This window comes from Hippoglossus hippoglossus, chromosome 7, assembly GCF_009819705.1.
Source record: "Hippoglossus hippoglossus isolate fHipHip1 chromosome 7, fHipHip1.pri, whole genome shotgun sequence".
Lineage (NCBI taxonomy): Eukaryota > Metazoa > Chordata > Actinopteri > Pleuronectiformes > Pleuronectidae > Hippoglossus > Hippoglossus hippoglossus.
The window spans coordinates 5,370,691-5,393,560 of NC_047157.1; the positions used below are offsets into that span (position 1 = coordinate 5,370,691).

General features: G+C 40.2%; 2 protein-coding genes across 3 annotated transcripts; one reads left to right on the top strand and one right to left on the bottom strand.

Annotated features, from left to right (window-relative positions):
- Positions 1-1,603: 1,603 nt before the first annotated feature.
- Positions 1,604-6,657, top strand: LOC117764906 (keratin, type II cytoskeletal cochleal-like). The gene is made up of 10 exons (XM_034591058.1): positions 1,604-1,797; positions 1,938-2,144; positions 2,211-2,463; positions 4,437-4,645; positions 4,762-4,822; positions 4,935-5,030; positions 5,198-5,362; positions 5,475-5,600; positions 5,768-5,988; positions 6,113-6,657. The coding sequence occupies exons 1-10, from the start codon at positions 1,604-1,606 to the stop codon at positions 6,180-6,182; spliced, it is 1,602 nt and encodes a 533-aa protein (XP_034446949.1). The 3' UTR covers positions 6,183-6,657.
- Positions 6,658-9,181: 2,524 nt separating this feature from the next.
- On the bottom strand, positions 9,182-21,648 carry zgc:171775 (STKc_p38 domain-containing protein). 2 transcript variants are annotated; one of them, XM_034591070.1, is made up of 12 exons: positions 21,409-21,644; positions 18,919-19,048; positions 17,179-17,237; positions 16,781-16,892; positions 14,830-14,859; positions 13,531-13,578; positions 13,315-13,429; positions 13,138-13,209; positions 11,142-11,221; positions 10,884-10,962; positions 10,010-10,183; positions 9,182-9,825 (listed from the first exon to the last, which is right to left on the bottom strand). In XM_034591070.1, the coding sequence occupies exons 1-12, from the start codon at positions 21,540-21,542 to the stop codon at positions 9,764-9,766; spliced, it is 1,095 nt and encodes a 364-aa protein (XP_034446961.1). In that variant the 5' UTR covers positions 21,543-21,644; the 3' UTR covers positions 9,182-9,763. The 2 variants fall into 2 exon arrangements, with proteins under 2 accessions (XP_034446961.1, XP_034446960.1); XM_034591069.1 differs by having other exon boundaries at positions 13,138-13,429; positions 21,409-21,648.
- Between the last annotated feature and the right edge of the window lie 1,222 nt (positions 21,649-22,870).

The window sequence follows — 22,870 nt, forward strand, 5'->3', positions numbered from 1 at the left end:
AAATAAAGCTTATTTAAGACTAACCAGTCATTTGTCATAGTGATATCGTAATGATTCACGATATATTTATTTCAATATCAAAATTATATTGTTGCCTGTTTGGGATCTATACACTGCACACATGGTACATGTCACCGGTCTATTCTTTTCATTGTTTGATTGTATTTTGTACCCTCTATAAATACACATTTGTCAGATTATTATCATCTCTGACATCACACAAACATAAACACTCACTGTGGATCAAATACATACAATAACGTGGGTACATTTAGCAAAGAGGAATCATTCATGTTCTCATTGAGATGTTAGAACCTTTTAAAGGAAGATATGTTTCTCAGCTTGGAAGATACAATCCTCTGACTTGCATTTCAATCGTCATCAGTCTGCACATTTGAAGAGGGATGAATTGACACGCCTTAAGTAAAACTAGATCGCCTCCTGGTGGCTGCCAGCAGTACAGGTCATTGTACATAGATCGTATCACACTGATGTAGAAGCTTACATTTTTCCTTTGGGTTCAATCATGAATCATAGAGAGACACAACAATTTCTATACTATGAGCACAATAATAATAATAATAATAATAATAATAATAACTGCAGATTTGAGAGAGAGAGGAGAGACAAGGAGGCAGCTTTTCATCTCTTCATCTCTTCATTCATACCTTATATTCTACAACCTTATATTTTACTCATCTTTTGTTTATTTGTTTATTACCTCACACATCCCCTGTGTTTCAGGAGTCTGATTTCCACCTACAGCTCGCAGTCCTCCTCTCAGAGGAGAAATTCACAGTCTGTGAGCTGCTGCTCCACTTTTAATGTTGAAAACATGTTTGCAAAATGCACCTTTCTCATCTCAAAGACTCCTCAATGAAACCTTTACAAAATCTGGATAAAATATCATATCCAATTTGAACTAGTGGGATTTGAAGAAACCGACTCTTACTGAGAAGTAAAAGCTATTTCTTTCATTCAGGGACTCCACACAGTAAATCCATACAGGAGGCTTCTGCATTTTTACTCGACCATCTCACACAAGTCTGATGGAATAAACTCAGTCCAGGTGTCTGCTGCACAAAAAGTGTATTTAATTGTCTTTCACAACTAGTTGAAAAAAAACTGTAATTGGAAAAAGAAGACTTACAGTTTTTAGGAGAACTTTAAGTTTTTTCATTTTACAACAGGGGGATTTCAAGGATCACAGAGACAGCACTTTTAAAATAAACTCAGTTGGACTTTATATGAAGCTACGCTTTTCCAAATTTGAATGTGATGTGGTTATTTATTTAGAAGCATCATGCAAATCCTGTTGTCTTTAGGAAAGAAATGTATTTACATTAAACATATCCAGCAGCAACTGGCCAGAATGTGTTGCGCAAATCTTGTGAAATGTTACCAATTTCAACTGTAAATGTATTTATATTGCATCAATTTTGCAAAACGATAAAAGGCAATCGAAAGGTGACTATATTACCACACCCGAACCCCTTACTCCTCCAGCCACACACCGCTCTCAAGAAGAGCCCCCAGATAATGAAGTCAAGATTTCTTTTTTTTATCTCAACATGTCTTCCCTCCCCTCTTACCCTGGGCCATGATGCCATTCCTCTCTTACCTTTTGGGTGTGTCGAGCCCGGATCACTTTACAGGGGTGGTACTCTTACCTGTCCAACAGGCTCAGCTGCTCCATGCCAAATCTACGTGCAAGTGCACCTTCCAGGATGCAGTTAATTGGTGGAGGGATGAGGAGGAGGTGCAGAGGAGGTGGAGCTTACTGGGACCTCCTCCGCAGTAGGAGGCAGATAAAACCCAATGCAGACTGGGAGAAGATACTTAGAGGGACTTGACTCACCTCTTAGTGTGCTCCACTGCTCTGCCAAATATCTCTCTCTTTCTGTCTGCTCCCCCCTTTACTCTGTGAATCTGTTCAGAAAAGCCATGTCGTACGGCTCTAGTACCAGGGTCAGCATGGGTTCCATCCGTACAGCAGGAGGAGGAGGAGGAGGAGGAAGAAGATCTTTTTCCTCACAATCTGCTATAGTGAAGGGGGGGTCAGTCCGGCAAAGCTTTTCCTCCGGCTCAATGCTTAAGTCAAGCATGGGAGGCGGTGGTGCTTATGGAGCTGGTGGTGGTGGTGGTAGTTATGGTGGGGGTGGTTATGGTGGTTTTGGTGGTGGTAGTGGTTTTCGTAGTGGTGGTGGTTTTGGTGGTGGTAGTGGTTTTGGTGGTGGTGGTGGTGGTGGTGGTAGTGTTCTTTTTTCTTCTGGCGGTGCTTATGGTAGCTTTGGCGGTGGTGGTGGGGGTATGATAGTCCCCACGATCGCAAATGTCCAATGCAACCAGAGCCTGCTGGCTCCCCTGAACCTTCAGATTGACCCCGACATCTCGATTGTCCGTACCGAAGAGAAAAATCAGATCAGGGGTCTAAACAACCGCTTCGCCAGCTTCATTGACAAGGTAAGTGTCCCTTTGGTCACTGAAACAGCTTATGTCTTAATGTCCCACACCATTTCAAAATCTTAAATGTGGTTTTCAGAGTGTTTTTAACTCTTGTTGAACAATAGATGCTGATATGAATGAACTGGGTAAAATGAAATATTAGTAGGGGATGGATACACTACACACAGAGTTAATTGGTTTGTGTAAGTGTGGATAGCTGCAACATGCTGTCTCTAAACGGCCACCTGGGCTCATTACATATTACACAGCAACTGATCCCGACGTGGATGATAGCCACACTGTGGTCCTAGCTAGAGCTAGCTCTGAAAACCAAAACTACTAATCATAATATTATTAGCATGAATTAAATGTTGTCAGCTATACTGTACATTGTCTCACTTATCCACTGAAATTGAAAGCAGACCACTGTACCTTTAATTTATTTTTGACCATAATCCGCCACTTGCCAGCTGCCTCTGTGTGGAGCGAGAGTCAGGAAACATTAGAGTTAGAGTCTCAAGTGACTGGTCCCCCTCAGTTTGAGGGGAGAAAGGGATCAGGTTATCAACCCCATTCCCATGGCAGCAAGGCTTGACAAGCTTTCAACAGTGATGCAGGAAGTGGACTTCACATATTTGCAATGCATCGCATAATGCTTACTCTTCAAACAATATTTTCATTGCATGCATTATTTATCATACATGGCAATACAACGATACAATAATTGAGCTCGTAATCTCACCCACCTGTGCTTTCTTGGGTAATTGACATTCTTGTTCATAAGATGAGGGACCTTTTCTCTCTGTTACAAATGAAGAACAAGTTAACCACACCCTACACAAGAAAATGCTCAGTTAGCTTTCCCTGTGTCGTGTGTGTGTGTCTACCACACCTTATCTGTCCTCACACAAGGGATCTGGTCTTCCATCTGTATGAAATGATTCACAACTAAATATTCAGATCATTACAGGTCGTAGTAGTGGTCACAATGGGGGAGAAAATATCAAAGTTTGAATTAACAGTTCAATTAAATATTTTTATGAAATGCAATTACATGTTATATCTTTAAAGCATCCTCACTCAACTGGCGGTAATTGAGTTCAGGCAAGAAGAATTAGTTTGCTGAGGGATGAGGCAGGCAAGTTCACACAGCGAAAGTTTTCTTCCCGGAGGCGAGGGTGCGGTAATGCTAGAGGTTTAAGGGGAGGGGCAAGGCTGAGGTGTGGCAAGGCGCACCTCATCTGGGCATTTACATGCACACACGATCACACACACTCATCACACACACACACACACACACACACACACACACACACACAATCAAACACACACACACACACACACACACACACACACACACACACACAAAAAACCTGTAACTCTGATGACAGAGCAACGCAGCCTACATACATCTTCTCTATGCAAATGCAAGGAAGACATATGGAGCAGATTCTTTCAGTTCTCCAGTGACGACAGAACCAAAAGTCTCTGGCCTGAAAGGCATTGGTTATTACAAGAGCCTTTAGAGTGGTAAAGTCACACATAGGTGTGGCTCGATGGATCATGTGAGTAAAGTAAAATAAGGATGTCAAACATCTCTGTTTTCCTGGAGAGAAGTAAGCCAAATCATGAATAAAAGGGACAGCTAATATAATCTATCCTGAGGCCGTCTGCATCTGCACGAAGAGGGGGTTGGGATTTATGGAAACTTTATGAGTGGAACACGGACAAGAGAGCAAAATGAGAGAAGAAGAAGAATGGAAGTAAAGAAAACGGCTGTGTTAGCTAAAAGGAGGGTGCTGCTGTTTCATGCACTGATGCTGCCTCATCCTGTCCTCCTGCACTCATGCCACATAGCAGGTGCCCATGGCTATTTGCCTTTCCTATTAGATTTTTTTATTTGCAGTTATGATAAAATGGTCATATTCCAAGCAATATCTTTATCCAGCTGTTGGTGGATCTTAACTTCTGAAATGATTTTTACCTTTTAGGTGCGATTCCTGGAGCAGCAGAACAAAATGCTGGAGACCAAGTGGAGCCTGCTGCAGGAGCAGACCACCTCCCGCTCCAACATCGACGCCATGTTCGAGGCCTACATCGCCAACCTGCGCAGACAGCTGGATGGACTGGGCAACGAGAAGGTCAAGCTGGAGGGAGAGCTGAAAAACATGCAGGGACTGGTGGAGGATTTCAAGAACAAGTGAGTTCACACCAGGGAAGGAATCCAAGTGTGTGGTGTCTTTGAACAGACCTACAGGACTTGATTTCTACATTAATTTTCCGTCAGCTCATTCTTCCTCCATTTGTTTGCATCAGATATGAAGATGAAATCAACAAGCGTGCTGGTGTGGAAAATGAGTTTGTGCTCCTCAAGAAGGTGAGAGAAATCCTGCAATCATTAAGCCAGGCATTCCAGCTTCAAGGATGGATCATTGCTTTTCCTCCAAACCATCACCAATGCAAAACACTTCCTTCTTCTCCACTTACAGGATGTAGACGGTGCCTACATGAACAAAGTTGAGCTAGAGGCCAAGGTTGATGCCCTTCAGGATGAGATTAACTTCCTCAGAAGTGTCTACGAGGCGGTAAGCTAAATAAACCACACCTCAGTCCTGTTAGGTCTGTTGTTTCATGTATGCAACCAGCGGAGACAGATAACCAAATAAAACACAAACAATAGTAACAGATTTCAGTCGTGCCTCTACTCATACTTTCAATATAATTTTAATAATTACTGTTGTCTCTTCTTCAGGAACTGAATGAACTCCAGGGACAGATCAAGGACACTTCAGTCATTGTGTCGATGGACAACAGCCGCAACCTTGACATGGATGCTATTGTGGCTGACGTCAAGGCACAGTATGAGGACATCGCTAAACGCAACCGTGCCGATGCGGAATCCTGGTATCAGCAGAAGGTAGGTAGATAGAGACAGCAATCATACCAACAACTCCAATATGAAACACACATACCTACAAAAATGTCTGTGGAGCCTGTAATAATAGTTATTTTTCATCGTGTTCCTTCAGTTCCAGGAGATGGAGAGCAATGCCGGCTCGGCCGGAGAAGACCTCCGCAACACTAAGAGTGAGATTGCTGAGCTCAACCGTATGATTTCACGCCTCCAGAATGAGATTGAGTCAGTCAAGGGACAGGTAAGCTCACAGTTACACGTGGTTTACCTTGAGCTCAGTTGAGTTATAGACTTATCATCTATGCACAAAATATTCAAAATGATGCAGGCTTCCAGAACATGTTAAAAACCAGATGAACATGTAGAAATATCACACCTGAAACTTATGCCAACTTTCCAACTTCTCAGCGTGGCAACCTGGAGGCCCAGATCGCTGAGGCTGAGGAGCGTGGTGAGCTGGCTGTCAAGGACGCCAAGGCCCGTATCAGGGACCTAGAAGAGGACCTGCAGAGAGCCAAACAGGACATGACCCGCCAGGTCCGTGAGTACCAGGAGCTCATGAATGTCAAGCTGGCTCTAGATATTGAGATTGCTACCTACAGGAAGCTACTGGAAGGAGAGGAGGACAGGTAAATGCTACTTTGGACTCACAAAACATTTCATCTTCGAAAAACAATGAGAGAGTGCATTGAATCTCATTGTGAGGGCAGCAACGTCAACAGCTCAGATTGCTCATTTATGTACTCTCTGCAGAATTACCGCCGGTCCTGTAAGTGCAACCGTCCATATGCAGAGCACAAGCAGCAGCTTTGGTAAGTATTGACCTATGTCTTTACAACTCAGATAATTTCTACACAAGTTCTATGGTATTCATGGTAAATCTAACAACTGGGGATGGGTAGGCCATTAGTAAAGCTATCAATTGACTTGATATGTGTATTTAACTAATCTCATTCTCATCACCAGGTGGTGGTGGTGGTGGTGGCGGCGGTGGCGGCGGCTACGGAGGCGGCGGCGGCGGCTACGGAGGCGGCGGCGGCGGCTATGGAGGCGGCAGCAGCAGCGGCCTTGGAGGCGGCATGAGCATGGGAGGAGGCGGCATGAGCATGGGAGGAGGCGGGATGTCATCATCAAGATCCTCCTCCACCTATTCCTCGTCTGTCCGCCGTCAATGAAAACAGCAGTTGTCTTCATCTCCTATCTTCGTCTACCCTCATTTTGTTTTCTTCCTCATGCCCCATTCATAAACGCTTCTATAAATCCCACCACCACTCTCCCTGCACACACAGAGCAGTCTCTGCTCCATTCAACCATTTACCACTATAGCAGATCCATGTAATGGTAGAGCTCTCTGTTGCATTTGGCTCCTGTGTGGCTGCTCTTTGGCACCACATTCTCACAAAGTCAGAGATTACATTCAAGTACAGAGAGATTGTATGTAAAAGCATCAGATATGTGAGTCAGTCTTCTTCTTTGATCAGTCAGCCAGGCTGTCTTTTGGTTGCTGGATATGCTGTTGTGTAGACAAGAGGATACTTGTAGTATCATGGCAGAGATTCCTTACAAGGCAACAATCATTGCACACAAAAAGACAACAGCAGTTCTAAGATTTGCACAGAAGGAGAAGTGGGTGTTGTGCTATGTCTTGAATTCATGAGGTTTTCATTGCAGGCAAGCATATATAGTGTCACACCTGTAACTTTCCTTCTTCTAATGTCTCATCTGCTGTCACACATACGTCATCTTGTGCATTTTGACATCATCAAAAGCAGCCACATATAACACTTTTTGGGGATCCTCTTTTTCATCTCCTGTCAGAGAGAAAATGAGCTCTCCGCTTCAGCATTTTAACGGTGTTTATTACTTTACCTCCATTTTTCACCCTGAATAAAAAAACATGGCTAAGGCTGACTGGAACAACCACATTTATTGTGAATTTGTACCACCAAAACATCTTGAATAAATCTGTTCATATTTGGCAGATTCTCTTCGTTCTTATTGAATACTGTTTGTTCTTTTAAACTAGAACTCTGTATTTGCATAAACATGGTTACATGATCCTAACCGGCTTGATGATCCATGTGAAATATTACTCTTGAGTAGAGTTGGTAAGAGTACAGTTATAGTCTTCTGTTATAAATAAAAATTTACAAAAGAAATTCATAATATTCTAACTTAACTGTATGGATTGTCTACTTGAAAAGCACATTATGCTTTAATCAGAATCAGGTTTAATTGCCAAGCAGGTTTATACATATAAGGAATTTGCTGTGGTGTATTTGTATAAAGTATAAATATTGAAAATAGTATAATGATTTTCAAATAGCATTAAGTGTGTAGAAGAAGAGTGTAGATGCAAACAAGACAGAGCTGCTAACGCTGGGGTCAGACTACATGATATCAGCCCGAGTGTAGCCCCAATGCCTCACAAAATCCTATACTAAAGAGAGTTCGATTTTTCTTTAATCTTCAATTTATGACCAGACCTCATGACCCCATATCACAATATTATTACTGATCCTACATTGTACAGAGATGATAATAATCTTACATCTGGCAACGTTGCCCCTGTGTGTGTGTGTGTGTCTGTGTCACAATGAAGTCAGAAAATAACATGCATCATTAAAAATGCATTTTCCGAGGTATCACTGCGTCCTATAGGTCTATAGACTCGAACAAAAGCTGATATCGATTTTTTTTTAAAGTATTATGATCATATGCTAAGAATTACATCAATAAAAAATTAAATAAAGCTTATTAAGACTAACCAGTCATTTGTCATAGTGATATCGTAATGATTCACGATATATTTATTTCAATATCAAAATTATATTGTTGCCTGTTTGGGATCTATACACTGCACACATGGTACATGTCACCGGTCTATTCTTTTCATTGTTTCATTGTATTTTGTACCCTCTATAAATACACATTTGTCAGATTATTATCATCGCTGACATCACACAAACATAAAACACTCACTGTGGATCAAATACATACAATAACGTGGGTACATTTAGCAAAGAGGAATCATTCATGTTCTCATTGAGATGTTAGAACCTTTTAAAGGAAGATATGTTTCTCAGCTTGGAAGATACAATCCTCTGACTTGCATTTCAATCGTCATCAGTCTGCACATTTGAAGAGGGATGAATTGACACGCCTTAAGTAAAACTAGATCGCCTCCTGGTGGCTGCCAGCAGTACAGGTCATTGTACATAGATCGTATCACACTGATGTAGAAGCTTACATTTTTCCTTTGGGTTCAATCATGAATCATAGAGAGACACACCAATTTCTATACTATGAGCACAATAATAATAATAATAATAATAATAACTGCAGATTTGAGAGAGAGAGGAGAGACAAGGAGGCAGCTTTTCATCTCTTCATCTCTTCATTCATACCTTATATTCGACAACCTTATATTTTACTCATCTTTTGTTTATTTGTTTATTACCTCACACATCCCCTGTGTTTCAGGAGTCTGATTTCCACCTACAGCTCGCAGTCCTCCTCTCAGAGGAGAAATTCACAGTCTGTGAGCTGCTGCTCCACTTTTAATGTTGAAAACATGTTTGCAAAATGCACCTTTCTCATCTCAAAGACTCCTCAATGAAACCTTTACAAAAATCTGGATAAAATATCATATCCAATTTGAACTAGTGGGATTTGAAGAAACCGACTCTTACTGAGAAGTAAAAGCTATTTCTTTCATTCAGGGACTCCACACAGTAAATCCACACAGGAGGCGTCTGCATTTTTACTCGACCATCTCACACAAGTCTGATGGAATAAACTCAGTCCAGGTGTCTGCTGCACAAAAAGTGTATTTAATTTTCTTTCACAACTAGTTGAAAAAAAACTGTAATTGGAAAAAGAACACTTACAGTTTTAAGGAGAACTTTAAGTTTTTTCATTTTACCACAGGGGGTTTAAAGAGTTAAGACTTTTCCCCTTATAAATGTATATTATAAATCTATGTATTTTACTTTATTTGACCATATATTTTATTTTATTTGTATTGCTTTGTATGTACAGTATCATGTAAATCCTTTCTGCTATAAATTCAACAACAATGTCCTGACACATACAGCACTTACAAACACGTGACCGGGACAATCTTCACAGACGTCAAAATGAACATGATGAGGGTGAAGTGAAATTAATGCAAACACCTCATAAAAATAATTTTATATCAAAGTTTATATGCTTTTGGTAAAACAGATATAAATTCATCAAGCTATTATTGCTACCATCAACTCTATCAACTGCACATACATGTCAGATGCACAAAACAGGACAGGATATATTTAATGTTCTTTTTTTTGTATTTGTTTCACTGAATCGTTGACCTTTACCTCAGGTGTGGATATTAAACCAAACACTGCACATCACAGCATCCTACATAGCTGTTTTACTGGGGTTGTCAGGGTCGAAGGTCATGATCTCCATGTGGATAAGACCTGATTGGATGAAAAATGAAAGCATAGACTTATTTTCACATCGAGTATTGACCTTCTTTTTTTAATATCCAAACTCTTCAGATAAGAATAAGATTATTTATTCTTTGTTTAGCTTTCATACATGTGTGGCAAAAATCAGGAGGCCACAGTGCCTGTCAACTCCAGTGTCCCGTGCCGTACTCACTCTTCCATTCGCAAACAGCCAGCTCCAGGCTCTCGAAGGAGTCGTCATAAGGCTCGGAGTCCGGCTCACTCTCTGGGTCATGGTATTCAGCCAGGAAGGGGTGGGGAAGACCCTGCTTCGCCGTCAGCCTCGTCTCTGGATCCAGCAGCAGCATCCCCTCCAGCAGGTCTACAGCTAGAAGCAGCAGGACCGAAAACAGAACATTTTAATCATCACACAATTGATCAACCACTATTTGGTCACAAGGATGAAGTTTCTGTTGATTTGTCACAAAACTTATTTTGAAGTAAAATGTCTCCCCTCACAGAGTTTCAAGATTCACCCCATCTCCTCATCTCTCATTTGTTATAAATATACAGCAGTGAGAGATGAACTGATCCTTACAAGCTCGTCAACTCGAGCTGCGCAGCTCTAATCATGTGACATACCTCACTTTATACATTCCTCTATCATACACACCCTCCCAGTTTGGTGGTCTATTGAAGCTGCAAAGATATCCCATCTCTCCCTTTGCTTGTCAGTGCTATTGCTGCCCTGTGTCAGTATCGCTTCCTGTTAAATTCAGTCCCTTCACCAGCCCGGCATCCACCCGTAGGCTCCAACAGAGTGGTGAAAGATATCTGCTCATCATTCCCCGTTATATTAATGTAATTGTTTCTGGGGGAGTGATGAAGTCGGAACCTAGACATTAAACTCAATGATCAGCTGTTTGCGATAAACATTTCACACGTGAGTTGTCTGACTGAAATGATATAGGTGACGATGCTACAGCAAAGTCGTGATGAAGAAGTTTGGGTTCAAATTAAGCTTTTCTTTCCAATTTAAGCACAATGTTTTTCATTTAACGTCAACAAGTAGAAGTGGTTCAGTGCACCATTTTCATCCATGGACGGAAACACATCCTTGAAGTTTTTCTTCTTTTGTGGAGGGAGACCTTGCACATATGACTGCGCCTGTAAAAGAGGTAATAATGGTTACATTTTCTAACAAAGAAAAGAGCATAACATATCAAAAAGAGGTGAATGTTAAAATATTGGTTCGTTATTTTCCACTCATATTTGGAAATATGCTGCATTCATCAGTTGGCTTAAATGTTGGAATTCATGAGGCATGTGGACACAACAAAACTCACGTCTTTACTCTGCATCTTCTGAACCAGGGAGGAGTCTGGTGTTCCTGTCAGGCGAAGGATCTTTTTCAGCTGATCGATACCTGAACAGGCTGGTTAAGGAAGCCTCTGAACGCACAGTACATACACTATGAAGACTTCATGTCAGAGAAGTCGCATGCATCAAAGCCAAAGCTTAAATGTGTGTCTAAATGTCTAAAACTCTTCAGATCGGCGCCCCCCCTCAGGTCCCCCAACATACACACGCAAAACTGCAAGATGGTCTACACAAGCCTATAGCCGCCAACCCCCCACAAGAGATTGTGTGCTTTTGTGTGTCTGTCTGTTTAGACACAACTGACAAATGTGTGGAATAAGTACATAATTAAAGATGGGTAAATTTCATCATGTGGGGGCAAAAATTGGGTAAATTGAAACTCCAGGAGAACAGCGGGGAAATGCAGTATGGGATGCATACCTAATCATTTATATAATATATCACTTATATTGTTTAATATCGATTTTCAGTGTTCATACTGGCCCGATCGCTCGCGGCGAGCGGAAAAAAAAGTAGAACAGACCCCGAAAACCATCGCCGCAGGTCGCGAGCCGGCCGCAGCACTTCCCGGCAGCAAAGTTGTGAACAGCCCAATTGATTAACATGGGCACGGAAAGGAGGCGGACAGCTTTTCATGGCGCTTCGAGGCGCTTCGGCCTCCGGTGTGTCCCCGGGGGTTAGAGGATGATGGTTTGACGTTAATGCATTTGTTAATATTGCATGTATCACATCATGATAAATTAGCCACTTGTGGCGCCCTCTCTGCATTTTGTGCCCTAGGCAACCGCCTATGTCGCCTATGCTAGGAGCCGCCCCTGGTTGGTTGGTTCATTTCAACTAAAGATCTAGTTGTATTGTATGGAAGCTACAATAATAATTATGACTTAGTATCTCATTATCATTATATACAAAGTCATAATTATGAGATATAGGATTTGTATTTTCTTCATCACAGTGGCGGAAATGGGCTTCCATAGTATTGCACTGGATTCACAAGAGAAAGCTGAATAGTAAAAATAATGTTCAAATTATATATGACTTATAGTCCTAAGAATGATCAAGCTCCAAAACCCTCTGTCTTCAGAGTCCATTCCAAAGCTGTTTTGAGCATTGAGCTCTGGAGAATGTCCACACAATTGGGTTTTCATTTCACCCATTATCAACGCAGCAGTAGATGTTTGAGAAGTGAAGTGTTTGAGTCCACAAAACACTTTTGGAGTTTCAGGGGTAAACAGTGTACCTGATTAGTGACCTATATTCAGATGTAATAAAACAACAGAAAAAACAATACCTTGTTGTTTTATTGCGTTGTATTGGATTCTGCTCGAACAAAGTTTACCCAAGACTCCAGGAGTGTTTTGTTGACTCATACACTTCACCCACCCCCCCTTCGGCATAGTGGTGAGTAGATAATGAGTGAATTTCCATTTTTGTATGAACTATCCCTTTAAGTGAGAGGTGGAGCAGCCAGGTGCAGAGCCAGAGGCAGGAAGTGAGGTATTCATTTCTCACTCTGACTTTTGCGTTCACTCATGCACCTCCTCTGGAGAAAATACTGCGGAACTGCGTAGTTCAGTGCATGTCTGAAAGCAGCTATGGATTCATTCAGACATTCTCTTTACTAGGGGTCTGGCAGGAAAACTCCACAGAAAGTCCAGAGGCTCTCACTCAGACATGTACATTCTCTCATACAGGGGAGGGGTCTGGAGAATGTCTGGACCTTATCTGGAGTTTAGTCTGAAAGCAGTTCAAGATTACCTTAACAACATAATCAGGTAACTTTCTGTTATTTTCTCCGACTTCCCTCACCCACAGAGGCCATAACACAACTACATTACAGTCTGTGCATGACAACATAGCTGTCCCACAATGCTTTTCTTACATTACCTTACATTTGAAACATTAAGGGAGGAACAGTGTGAATTTCCCATTGCTTTAGTTGAGCTGAATGTGTGAGGATACTGTCGTGTCCTGGGAAAAGTACCTGGCCAGTAATCATCTCTGCCAGGATACAGGCGGCTGACCAGACATCCACTGAGAGGGAGGACAATAGAGAGACAGTTACATTTAATAGTTTGTCACAACTTACTGCTGCAATACTGGAAACAATGACAGGATAAAGTAAGATGATTTCATCACCTGTCTGACTGTAGTGCATCCAGTTGAATATGATCTCTGGTGCTCTGTACCAGCGTGTTACCACATAACCAGTCATCTCACTCTCCGTCTGTCTCGCCAAGCCAAAATCCAGGATCTGAGAATAGTTACAGTTTAATTCACCCAAAGAAGCATAAGTAATTTTCAGGTTCAAGTTAAAGAATTTGTTGTTTTTTAGATCACGACTTTTCAACTTACCTTTAATTCACAGTTCTCATTCACAGCGAGGTTACCAGGCTTCAGATCCTAAAATCAAACCACATCAGCTTTCTTAGTCGCATAATGTCTGGTGAGACTCTAATTTAGGTAGCAGCCATTTAGCTTAGCTTTGCGTGGCTCTGTCATCGGGCCTCATGTTTCTTTGGTTACTCAGCCTGAGCTTATAGAAGGACTATGAGTGTCACCAAAATATTAATCAAAACTTTCATTAATGAATAACTACTTTAAAAATATGCATCAGTAAAAATAATTTGAGATAAAAGCATATTCAGAAATAAATAAGAAAATATAATAAGCTATTTGAAAATGCAGAGAAATAAATAACTAAATCAAAAACTTATTTAATAAAGAATACAGATTTGAATCAAGTATTGTAAAGTGCAGCTTCTATTTTCCAGCTGCTTTTTTTTATTAGTAGCTTTTAAATGTGCTTAGTCTTCTAGCTTCTACATTTGACCTTTTGACTCTACCGACCTGGCACTGCTAAAACCAAGTAAAACTATGCAAATTGGCCAAAACGTGTCACCCTAATGTATTATTGTTTGTTTGACTGAGAGAAGTGTAGAGCTGCATGGGCATAACTCCAAAGGAAATAAACCATGTGAAACCAGGATGTTGCTGTACTGCTGAGAGGGCACCCTGTACTGGTTAGGGGTTATACCTGCAAGACAAAAAGTTAACTAAACAAACCCCTTTTTTAAATTTTCTTTCTTTAGGTTATGTTTTCCCCTCTGACCTGAATGCATAAAATGCAACTTTGACATACAGCAAAGTGTTTAACGTTTGTTTTCTATTGTTATGTAAAATGTTTTAAAGCTGCTGTAAAATGTTATAGGGCATTCACTTTAATTCGAAAATCACAAATGTGACGCTTCTGCTATGCATTAAATATGAGGTCATTATTTAGACTTTCTCTCAACACCCCGCACTCCAGCTTCCCTCATGTAAAATTTAATTTAAATTTAGCTTAAACTATATATTACTGGAGACAGTAATCACATTCATGTTACATAATACTAATTAATGTGCAGTATTGGTCAATTGATTAATCTCTATTAAACCTAAAGTATAAAAACATAAAGTTGTAATTTTACATTGGGTATGGTGTGGGGCGCAGTGACTTCAGGAAGTAATTAGACGTGTCCAGATTTTGCCATCCTTATTTTACAAAATCTTGAACTATTCCTTTAAGTGTACAACTCAAGTAAACACACATTGATTACCTGACATGCCAAGACTACAGTGAAATGTGTTTTTTAAAAAGGTCCATATACCAACCCGATGAATGATCCCTGCAGAGTGAATATACTGTAAAGAAGGAGAAGACAGATTATAGAACATAGATATATATATATATACACAGTAAAGTTTGTTCACAGAGCAGACAGACCCACGTGCCCCAGGCTTCCTCTAAATGGCATGTTGTGGAATTGCCAGGGCTGAGTTTTAATGCATTTTTCAGGCAGACGCAGACGGCTCCCTCAGCACAGAAGAGTGGTTAAAGCACATATACAGATAAGAAGGGGAAAAGATCTCAAGATCAAAGATGCTAAACTCAAAGACAAATGACCACATTTCAGACATTAGTCTTGTTTTCCAGCTTAAAATGTGCTTTATCTTTATTTCCACTGAGCACTCCTGGTAATACATTGACTGAGGGCATTGTCCCGAAACTGAAAGCACTATACTCACCATGCTGTTAAAACATCAGTGTATACTGAGAGGTCAACACATGGCTCTGCCAAGCTGCTTCCTTGTACTTCCTTTGATAATAAATATTTGATGCCTTCTGCAGTTTATGACCAGAATACACTTCCTTCAGTGTTTAGAGTAATTCTGTTGATACATTGTAATTTTAATTACTTTATACAGACTTGTAGATTCAGTCCATATTTATATGATATGATTTTAAACTTTTAAACTGCACGTAGTGGAATGGACCTTGTTTCATATTGAGGGTGGCAGGTCTTGAAGCTGGGGTTATTATATAAAATGTGAGCAGATGGTTGGAAATAGTTTACAATACATTTTGTATTTTATATGAAGACACTTTGAAGCTGCTTATGTTTATATAGTCGTGCAGGTGGGAAGGAGATTCTCAGGATCTCCGCTCTGCTCTCTGGAGTTGAGAGACTGTGACCTCCAGCACTCACTGTGTTGGTTTGCAGTAATGTGTTAGTAGTGTCTGAGACCAAGGCCCTTCTTGAACTGGAGGGATTTGCTGCATAAACTAAAGGCTTCTAAGTATTTTACTTTTTGTTCTTTGTGTGGCGTTAATATTGCAGATTTTGTACTGGGCTGCCATGGGAACTCAAACAGGGAGCTGAAATTGAAGGCCTGAAGATAGACCATATATATATATATATATATATATATGGTAAATGTTCTTCTACCAGAGCCCTGGGAGCCTAGTATCTTGGCATCTTAGCTGTGGCTAGGACTTTGTTCTTCTGGACAGAGACCTCAGACATTATTCCTAAGATCTATATAAGACCTCACAGTGCGCAGTGGCCTCCATGATTCTTAATCAGTGGATCTCTAGGTTTCAGCCAGACTGACCATCAGGTTCTTGGTCACCTCTCTTAAAATACAACATTCAGCCAACTGAAACTGGTAACTGGATTTAGTGTTGTGGCTGATCAGTGTATGATCACTGCAGAGCCTCCCAGTCACCTCTCAACATAATCTCCTGTCTGACTTGAGAATGTCTGTGGATTCGTCAGGACGTGCTGGAGAATGTAGACGGAGGAAAAATCTGTGCGCACTGCTCTGCTTAGACTAGTGCATACTGTAATGGAACGAGGTCAGTAAAGACAAAAAACGGATCGGTGAACGAATGGATAGATTAATTTAAAACAATATATGTGCTTTTTTAATCAGTTTGCAGATCCATTTGAACATTTTCTAAGGACTTATAATGAAATGGTACTCTGACACATTTAATGCAACAGTTTTTTTTTAACTGCTAACCCTAACCCTTTTTAAATTTACCACCTGGCATTATTTACAGTACACACACTACATCTATCCCTAGCACTTTGTCTTCAACTGAAATTTCAACTGCTTGAGATTTTGTTTAGTAATGCCCTTTTAGCACTTTCAACTCCTTTTCTAGTTTTATTGCAAACCTTAGACATCTTAAATGTAATAACAGCAAGTGTAGACATGTCTGTATGTAGATTACATCATGTAATATCATTTTGAAGAGAATAAAAACATCAACATTTACCTTGAGTCCTCTTAGAAGCTGGTAGAACAGGTATGTGATGATGCGAATGGTTAATCTTCTCCTCTTCATAATGTGGCTCAGGTCTTGGGCTACTAATGGCATTACTAGGTAACTAGAGAGAAGAGAAGAGGGAGAGCCAAATAACAAGTGAGAAGGAATGTATGAATAAACAAAAAATAAAAAACAAAGAGCCACAGTTGGGGACATGAAGTGGCCCTAAACAGTGTAGATAACAAGAGCCCATTCCTATGGTGAGGAAATACCAAAACAAACATGAATAATCTTGCCCGCATGCATCCTTGCTTGAACGCTCCGTACATGCACACACACGCACACAGGGAGTCAACAGGCTTCGACATCTTCGACAAAAAGAACGTGGTTTGTGACCGTCAACTCACAAGGTTGTGAATTTTTCCAGTGTGGAATCCGGTGTGAAGACGTCAAGGAGGCAGATCACCTTTCAGGAAAAACCAAAGAGAAGATATTATCATATGATATGACTGGTAATATACAGATCTATTAGAAAACACATGTCTAGGGCTCTATAGGGGATCACATACAGGGTAGAAATAGTTACACTGCACATCTCCATGGTAACATCTGGTGTGAATGTCATATTTACATCTCTGACACTGCAACTCTGTTTCTACAGCCCCTATATTTAAAGCAAACAGCGCTTGCAACTGTAGCACTGTTGCCTCACAGTGAGAAGGTTCTCAGTTCGAATCCCAGTTCCGTCTGGGTCTTACTGTGTGGAGTTTGCATGTTCTCATATTTGTGTGGGTTCTGGGTAACTCAGCTTCCTTCCACAGTACAAAGACATGCAGATTAGGCTTAGCTTGGTTGGAGACTCTAAATTGACTGTAGGTGTGAACGTGAGAGTGAATAGTGGTTTGTTTCTGTATGTTGACCTGTGATACGCTGTCGACCGTTCCAGGGTGTACCCCACTTCTCACTTAGCAGCAGGGATTGACTCCAGCCCCCCCCCCCCCCCCCCCCAGTGACCCTCAAAGGATAAGCGGTATAGATAATGGATGGATGAACTCTTGCTCTGATATTTCTGAACAAAATTGCCCAGATATCCCTTCTAATGGATCAATGCATCTATAACAACGACAATGTACTTCGATCTTCTTTTCAAAAAGTTTGACCTCATGCAAAACGTTCCACTAATTATTCTGAACACCAAAACACAGGGTTACACAAAATATAAAATCAGAAATAGGCCTTTTCAAAAATTTTAACCAGAATAACCCGACCAGAATACAGCACATACCTCTGCCACGGCCCAACAGTCCTCTCAAATTCAATCAAGCTGCCCCAAATTGCACCACTCGTATATATCACTCCCCATAATATCATCAAGATCCACGCATTGTTTTCTGAGAAATTGGTGAATATGTAAAAAAAAAAAAAAGCCTTATCTTGCAATGTTAAGGAGAGTGAAAAAAACTTTCAAAAACTGAATCATTTAATGGGTTCTTTCTTGTGCCCACTCCCATCCTTCCACCAAGTTCCATAGATACCCACTCAGTAGTTTTTTGCATAATCCTTCTGATAAACCAACAAACAAACTGATGGGGGGAAAAACCATAATGTCCTGGGCGGAAGTACTGAAGTTAAAGCGCATTAAATCTGATGCCCTTCCGAGAGGAGCCCAGTAAAAGACTTGTAATTCCTCAAAGGCTTTCAGCCAAAACACTGAACTATGAGGGTTGCAACAATACACAACACTGCTCCCTTGTCAGGCAGCGTTAGAGAGTTTGTGGATCAACAAAGTTTGCTTCACCTCAAAATGGAACTTTGGGAGAAGAAAAATGGCAGAAGACTTTGATTACTGAGAAAGATTTGAACCATTCAGTAGCTGCTCAGCATCTGTTTTGAAATATCATACAAAAATGTGGTGCCGTTTTGCAATAGAGTCAGACTATAATATGACTTAAAACAATAATATATCACATCATAGCACCGACCAGTTGGAAAAGAAGATTCCTCTCTCATGCTTGAGCGTCACCTCCCTTCTACATAACCTAACTGGCACCTTTGGCAGGCTTTTGAATTTTATTTTAGCATGTTAATAATGTATTTCCTGTCACGCCATATTAAATCAGGGCCCACTTCTTGTCACATTCACGTACATTTTCATGCTGGATGTGGCGGAGCAGCCTGAGTTCCCTATAGGCCCGTTTAGCATGGATGAGGGACTGGAAAGGCCGGTGCAGCTTCTTGATGGCCACCTTCTCCTTGGTCTTCTGGTCAGTGGCAGAGCTGAGGGGGATTAAAACGCAGCATTGAGGAGAGGACACACAGCGGGCTGATGATGTTGCTCATATAATCTCTCACTCTGGGCTGCAAACACAGATTAGACTGTTATCTATCAGTTTATATATATATTTTTAAATACATTGTTTAATCAATCAATTAGATCATCTGAATTTATTTTGTATAACACCTTTCATACAAACAGAGTAACAAACACACACACACACACACACACACACACACACACACACACACACACACACACACACACACACACAGATTCATGCACATATCATATAATTTATTGATTTCCCATTAAGATTTTGTATTGCTTTTATATAAAACCATGCGCTCACACTCAAATAGCCCCTGCTTGTGCTCAAACTGTTGCAATCAGATTTACTGCGCTCCAGCTTCAGCTCTTCTCATCGCACTTACACTGCTTTTGTGCATGTGTGAAACATCTGCTCTCAGGTTTCTCCTCTGCTTGACTTCTGACGGGTAATAATAAAGGCGGCAGTGCATGAACCCAGCTAAAGTAGCCACACGTACTGGACTCTCAAAGAAGTTAAGCTAACACACGCACAACAAGGGTGGGACAATCTCATTTGCTACCAATATTGGTTGGGGAATTTTGACAGAGAATTGATGCACAAAAAAATCCAAGTGCAGAAGAAAGAAATCAGAGAGCAGACATTTGTAGCACCCAAATAAGCAGTGTGAGTGCGAAGGACACGAGTAGAGGCGCTGAAGCTGGAGCGCAGGAAATCTGTCCAAGCAACAAAAGCACAGTGAGAGCAAGCACACAGCTTAAGAACAAGCAGAGTAAATCTAAGCACAAGCAGGGGCTATTTGAGTGCAAGCACAGGGTTTTGAGTTAAAGCATTACAAAATCTGAAAGTGAAATCAGTAAGTCCGGCTCTCAAACTGAAAGACCACACAGTTGAATAAAGATGGGAAAAAATACACAAGAGCAATATATTACTATGTTTACAAAAAATAATATTAGGTAAATGTAAGAAGCTAATGCTATTTTAATAAATTCATTTATTCATCAGAAAATCATACATTTTAAAGTCCAAGTGACCTTTTTAAAGTGCTTGTGTTGTCCGAACAACAGACCAAATAACAAAGTCTTATTCAGTTTAAAATCATATAAAACAAACAAATGTTTTCTTGATAAATGATATAAACGATAAGTATTAGCTATCCAAATTGGGGCAATTATTCCTATGACTATTGACCAATCGATGAATCAGTTCATTATTTCACTGTGTAGTTAGTTTCCATTCTCCTTGTTTGCATCAAGACTTTACAGCACGTTCAGAATAGTGTGCTCTGGGATTTCTAGATCTTCTGTGGGAGTTGGTATGGTGAAACAAAAAACACAGGCAATACCCCGGAGCACTTCTGGTATGTGGAACTGGTCCTGTTAAATATAAACCTTGTTGTTCAAAAACACATCAAGCATGAGTGAAACATGTACGGTATGATCGTATATGAAACATTCAGATTAGTCCCGATTCAGTCCTGATGTCTTTTCTGACCAAACAACATCATATCTCTAACAAGATCTCGTCCGTCAGTGACTTGTCATTACATTGAGCTGTGTCAGAGATATCTTGGATTCCTGTGGGAGTTGCTCTGTGTCGGTGGAGGAGATTCTTGTCGTATCCCAGGACCTGCATTGACTTGCTGGCTTGCCTCAGGCGGACAAAGGTGCTTCTGTTAGCAGATGTCAGTGTAATGTTGACCTCTCTGGGACAACAAACCCAAGGAGTGGAATGCTGACTTAAAGTCAAGACAGCCTATAGAAAATCATTTGTGATTCAAAACATTTGAATATTGACGGCAAAGGAAACCAGAATGAAAAATCAATAAACAGACACATGTGTGTGCATTTGATCATGTTTATCACTGTTCCTGCTGTTACACTGTTGGAGATGGGTAGACGTCGTTTTAAATGCCTCATGTGTTTCAACAAGCTTGTTTGTTAATGTCTATAAGCATATGCAAAGTGTCTTTAACTAAACTATTAGATCAGGTCATACCATCATTATATTTTATTATAATTTTATGTTGTTATCTTAAAAATCTCTATTATAGTCTTAATGTCTTTACCTCTTTTATTCTCTTTAAATCTGCTTTAAATCAGTTTTTAACGGTGCAATCAGATTTTTAAATTGTTGTTTTTAATGTCCCTGTACTGCTTATGAAATGTGGTTTATACATAAACATGATTTGCCTTCTGGATCATTTAAGAGATATATATCTGATGCCTTTAAGGCCCTAGATAGTCTGCACTGCTCTTTCAGATATTTAAGAGTGTATCTGAAGTCCTGCTTCCCTTCCCCGGGTGAACTCACCAGACTGTCCCGTAAGCTCCGGAGCCCACGGAGCGCAGCGTCGCGTACCTCTCCGGGACATCCCACGTCGTTTTCTGGATCTCCAGTCTGTGAAAACCCGCTCTGACGGGAGGATCCTTCCCCGGAGACTCCATCACACTGTTTCGTTTCAAAGTCGGGATTTTAGTAATGAAGCAGTTTTTTTTTTTACAGCCTGTGGAGTTTCACCCTGACAGGTGAGATCAGGCAGAGAAAGGTAACAGCAGCGCGAGGACACGCCCCCGTGTGACCACAGCCTTCCCCCCGTTACACTGAGGGCTGTCAATCACATGATCGATCAATATCCAATTTTTTATAAATAAATATATGAATAATAAGTAAAATTGCTTAATAAAAATATATAAATATATATAAACAAAATATCTCCATATCCATCCATGCACTTCTATATACAGGAAAGTACATTTCTAACCAAAAGTATACAGTAAAATTACATATATATGGTGCGTGTGTGTGTGTGTATGCTGCTACATTTTAAAATCACCTGGAAGAAACATGAATGTTTTCAGTCATATCCTCTTACAAAGCTGCAAATTAGTGGAGGCAGGTGTATTATTATTATTATGATTATGATGATTAATATAATCATCATAATAATAATCATCATCATAATAATAATTATACTCTTATTAGCATGGACATTTACCCCAACCTTTTGACACAAACAAACTTTTTATAGACCATCCATCCATCATCCATCAATCAATCAACATAAAGTATATGAAACTGATACATGCTACAAGATGGTGTAGGATTATATTTGGAGGTATATTTATTTTTTGGGGTTTCCCTATTTATTATGAGGGGGGTATATAGGGAGAGTATGATATAGTCCAATACCACTAAGCTATCACCTCAATGTTACGGTTTTTGTATGTTTATAATCAGCACCTGTGAAAAAGATTAAAACCTTCTCTGTAACTGGACATGTGGTGAACCAATTCCATAATACTGTGAGGTGAGTAACTATCTTTGGCATTTTGTAAATTTCTAAAGAACCAATGCTGGAATCTTGATGAGACAATCTGACATATTTAGAGGATTGATATCTATGTGTGTGTGACATTTGGTGGCTGTTGAAATTAAGGCGACTGTTGGGAGGTATGTGTATGGGTATTATGTTCCTGAAGGATAACCTGGCTGCTATTCCCAACAGTTGTATGAGGTATTAATAAAGACATGTTTATTGTTTTTTTTATACTGTGAAGTATATTAAAATGCCAATAGCTTTAATTTGTAAAATCTATTTTTTATATCTTTGCTTTACATGATGTACACAATCTCAACTCATCATGGTCTGAATTTATATATAAAGAGTTTATTTTTGAAGTTTGAATATTGTGGTTTGCAATTGAGAGATGACAGTGTTAAAGGGATGGTTCATCCAAAAAATACACACACGCTCTGAAGCAGAGGTGAGCTT

Excerpts from the sequence above, each read along its gene's own strand:
- LOC117764906 (XM_034591058.1), top strand. The coding sequence starts at position 1,604 with ATGCCATTCCTCTCTTACCTTTTGGGTGTGTCGAGCCCGGATCACTTT. Across the intron at positions 5,363-5,474 it reads AATCCTGGTATCAGCAGAAG|TTCCAGGAGATGGAGAGCAA; the intron begins GTAGGTAGATAG and ends GTGTTCCTTCAG. Across the intron at positions 5,601-5,767 it reads TTGAGTCAGTCAAGGGACAG|CGTGGCAACCTGGAGGCCCA; the intron begins GTAAGCTCACAG and ends CCAACTTCTCAG.
- zgc:171775 (XM_034591069.1), bottom strand. The coding sequence starts at position 21,542 with ATGGAGTCTCCGGGGAAGGATCCTCCCGTCAGAGCGGGTTTTCACAGA. Across the intron at positions 10,963-11,141 it reads AGAAGATGCAGAGTAAAGAC|GCGCAGTCATATGTGCAAGG; the intron begins GTGAGTTTTGTT and ends CCTCTTTTACAG. Across the intron at positions 10,184-10,883 it reads TCCGTCCATGGATGAAAATG|CTGTAGACCTGCTGGAGGGG; the intron begins GTGCACTGAACC and ends TGCTGCTTCTAG.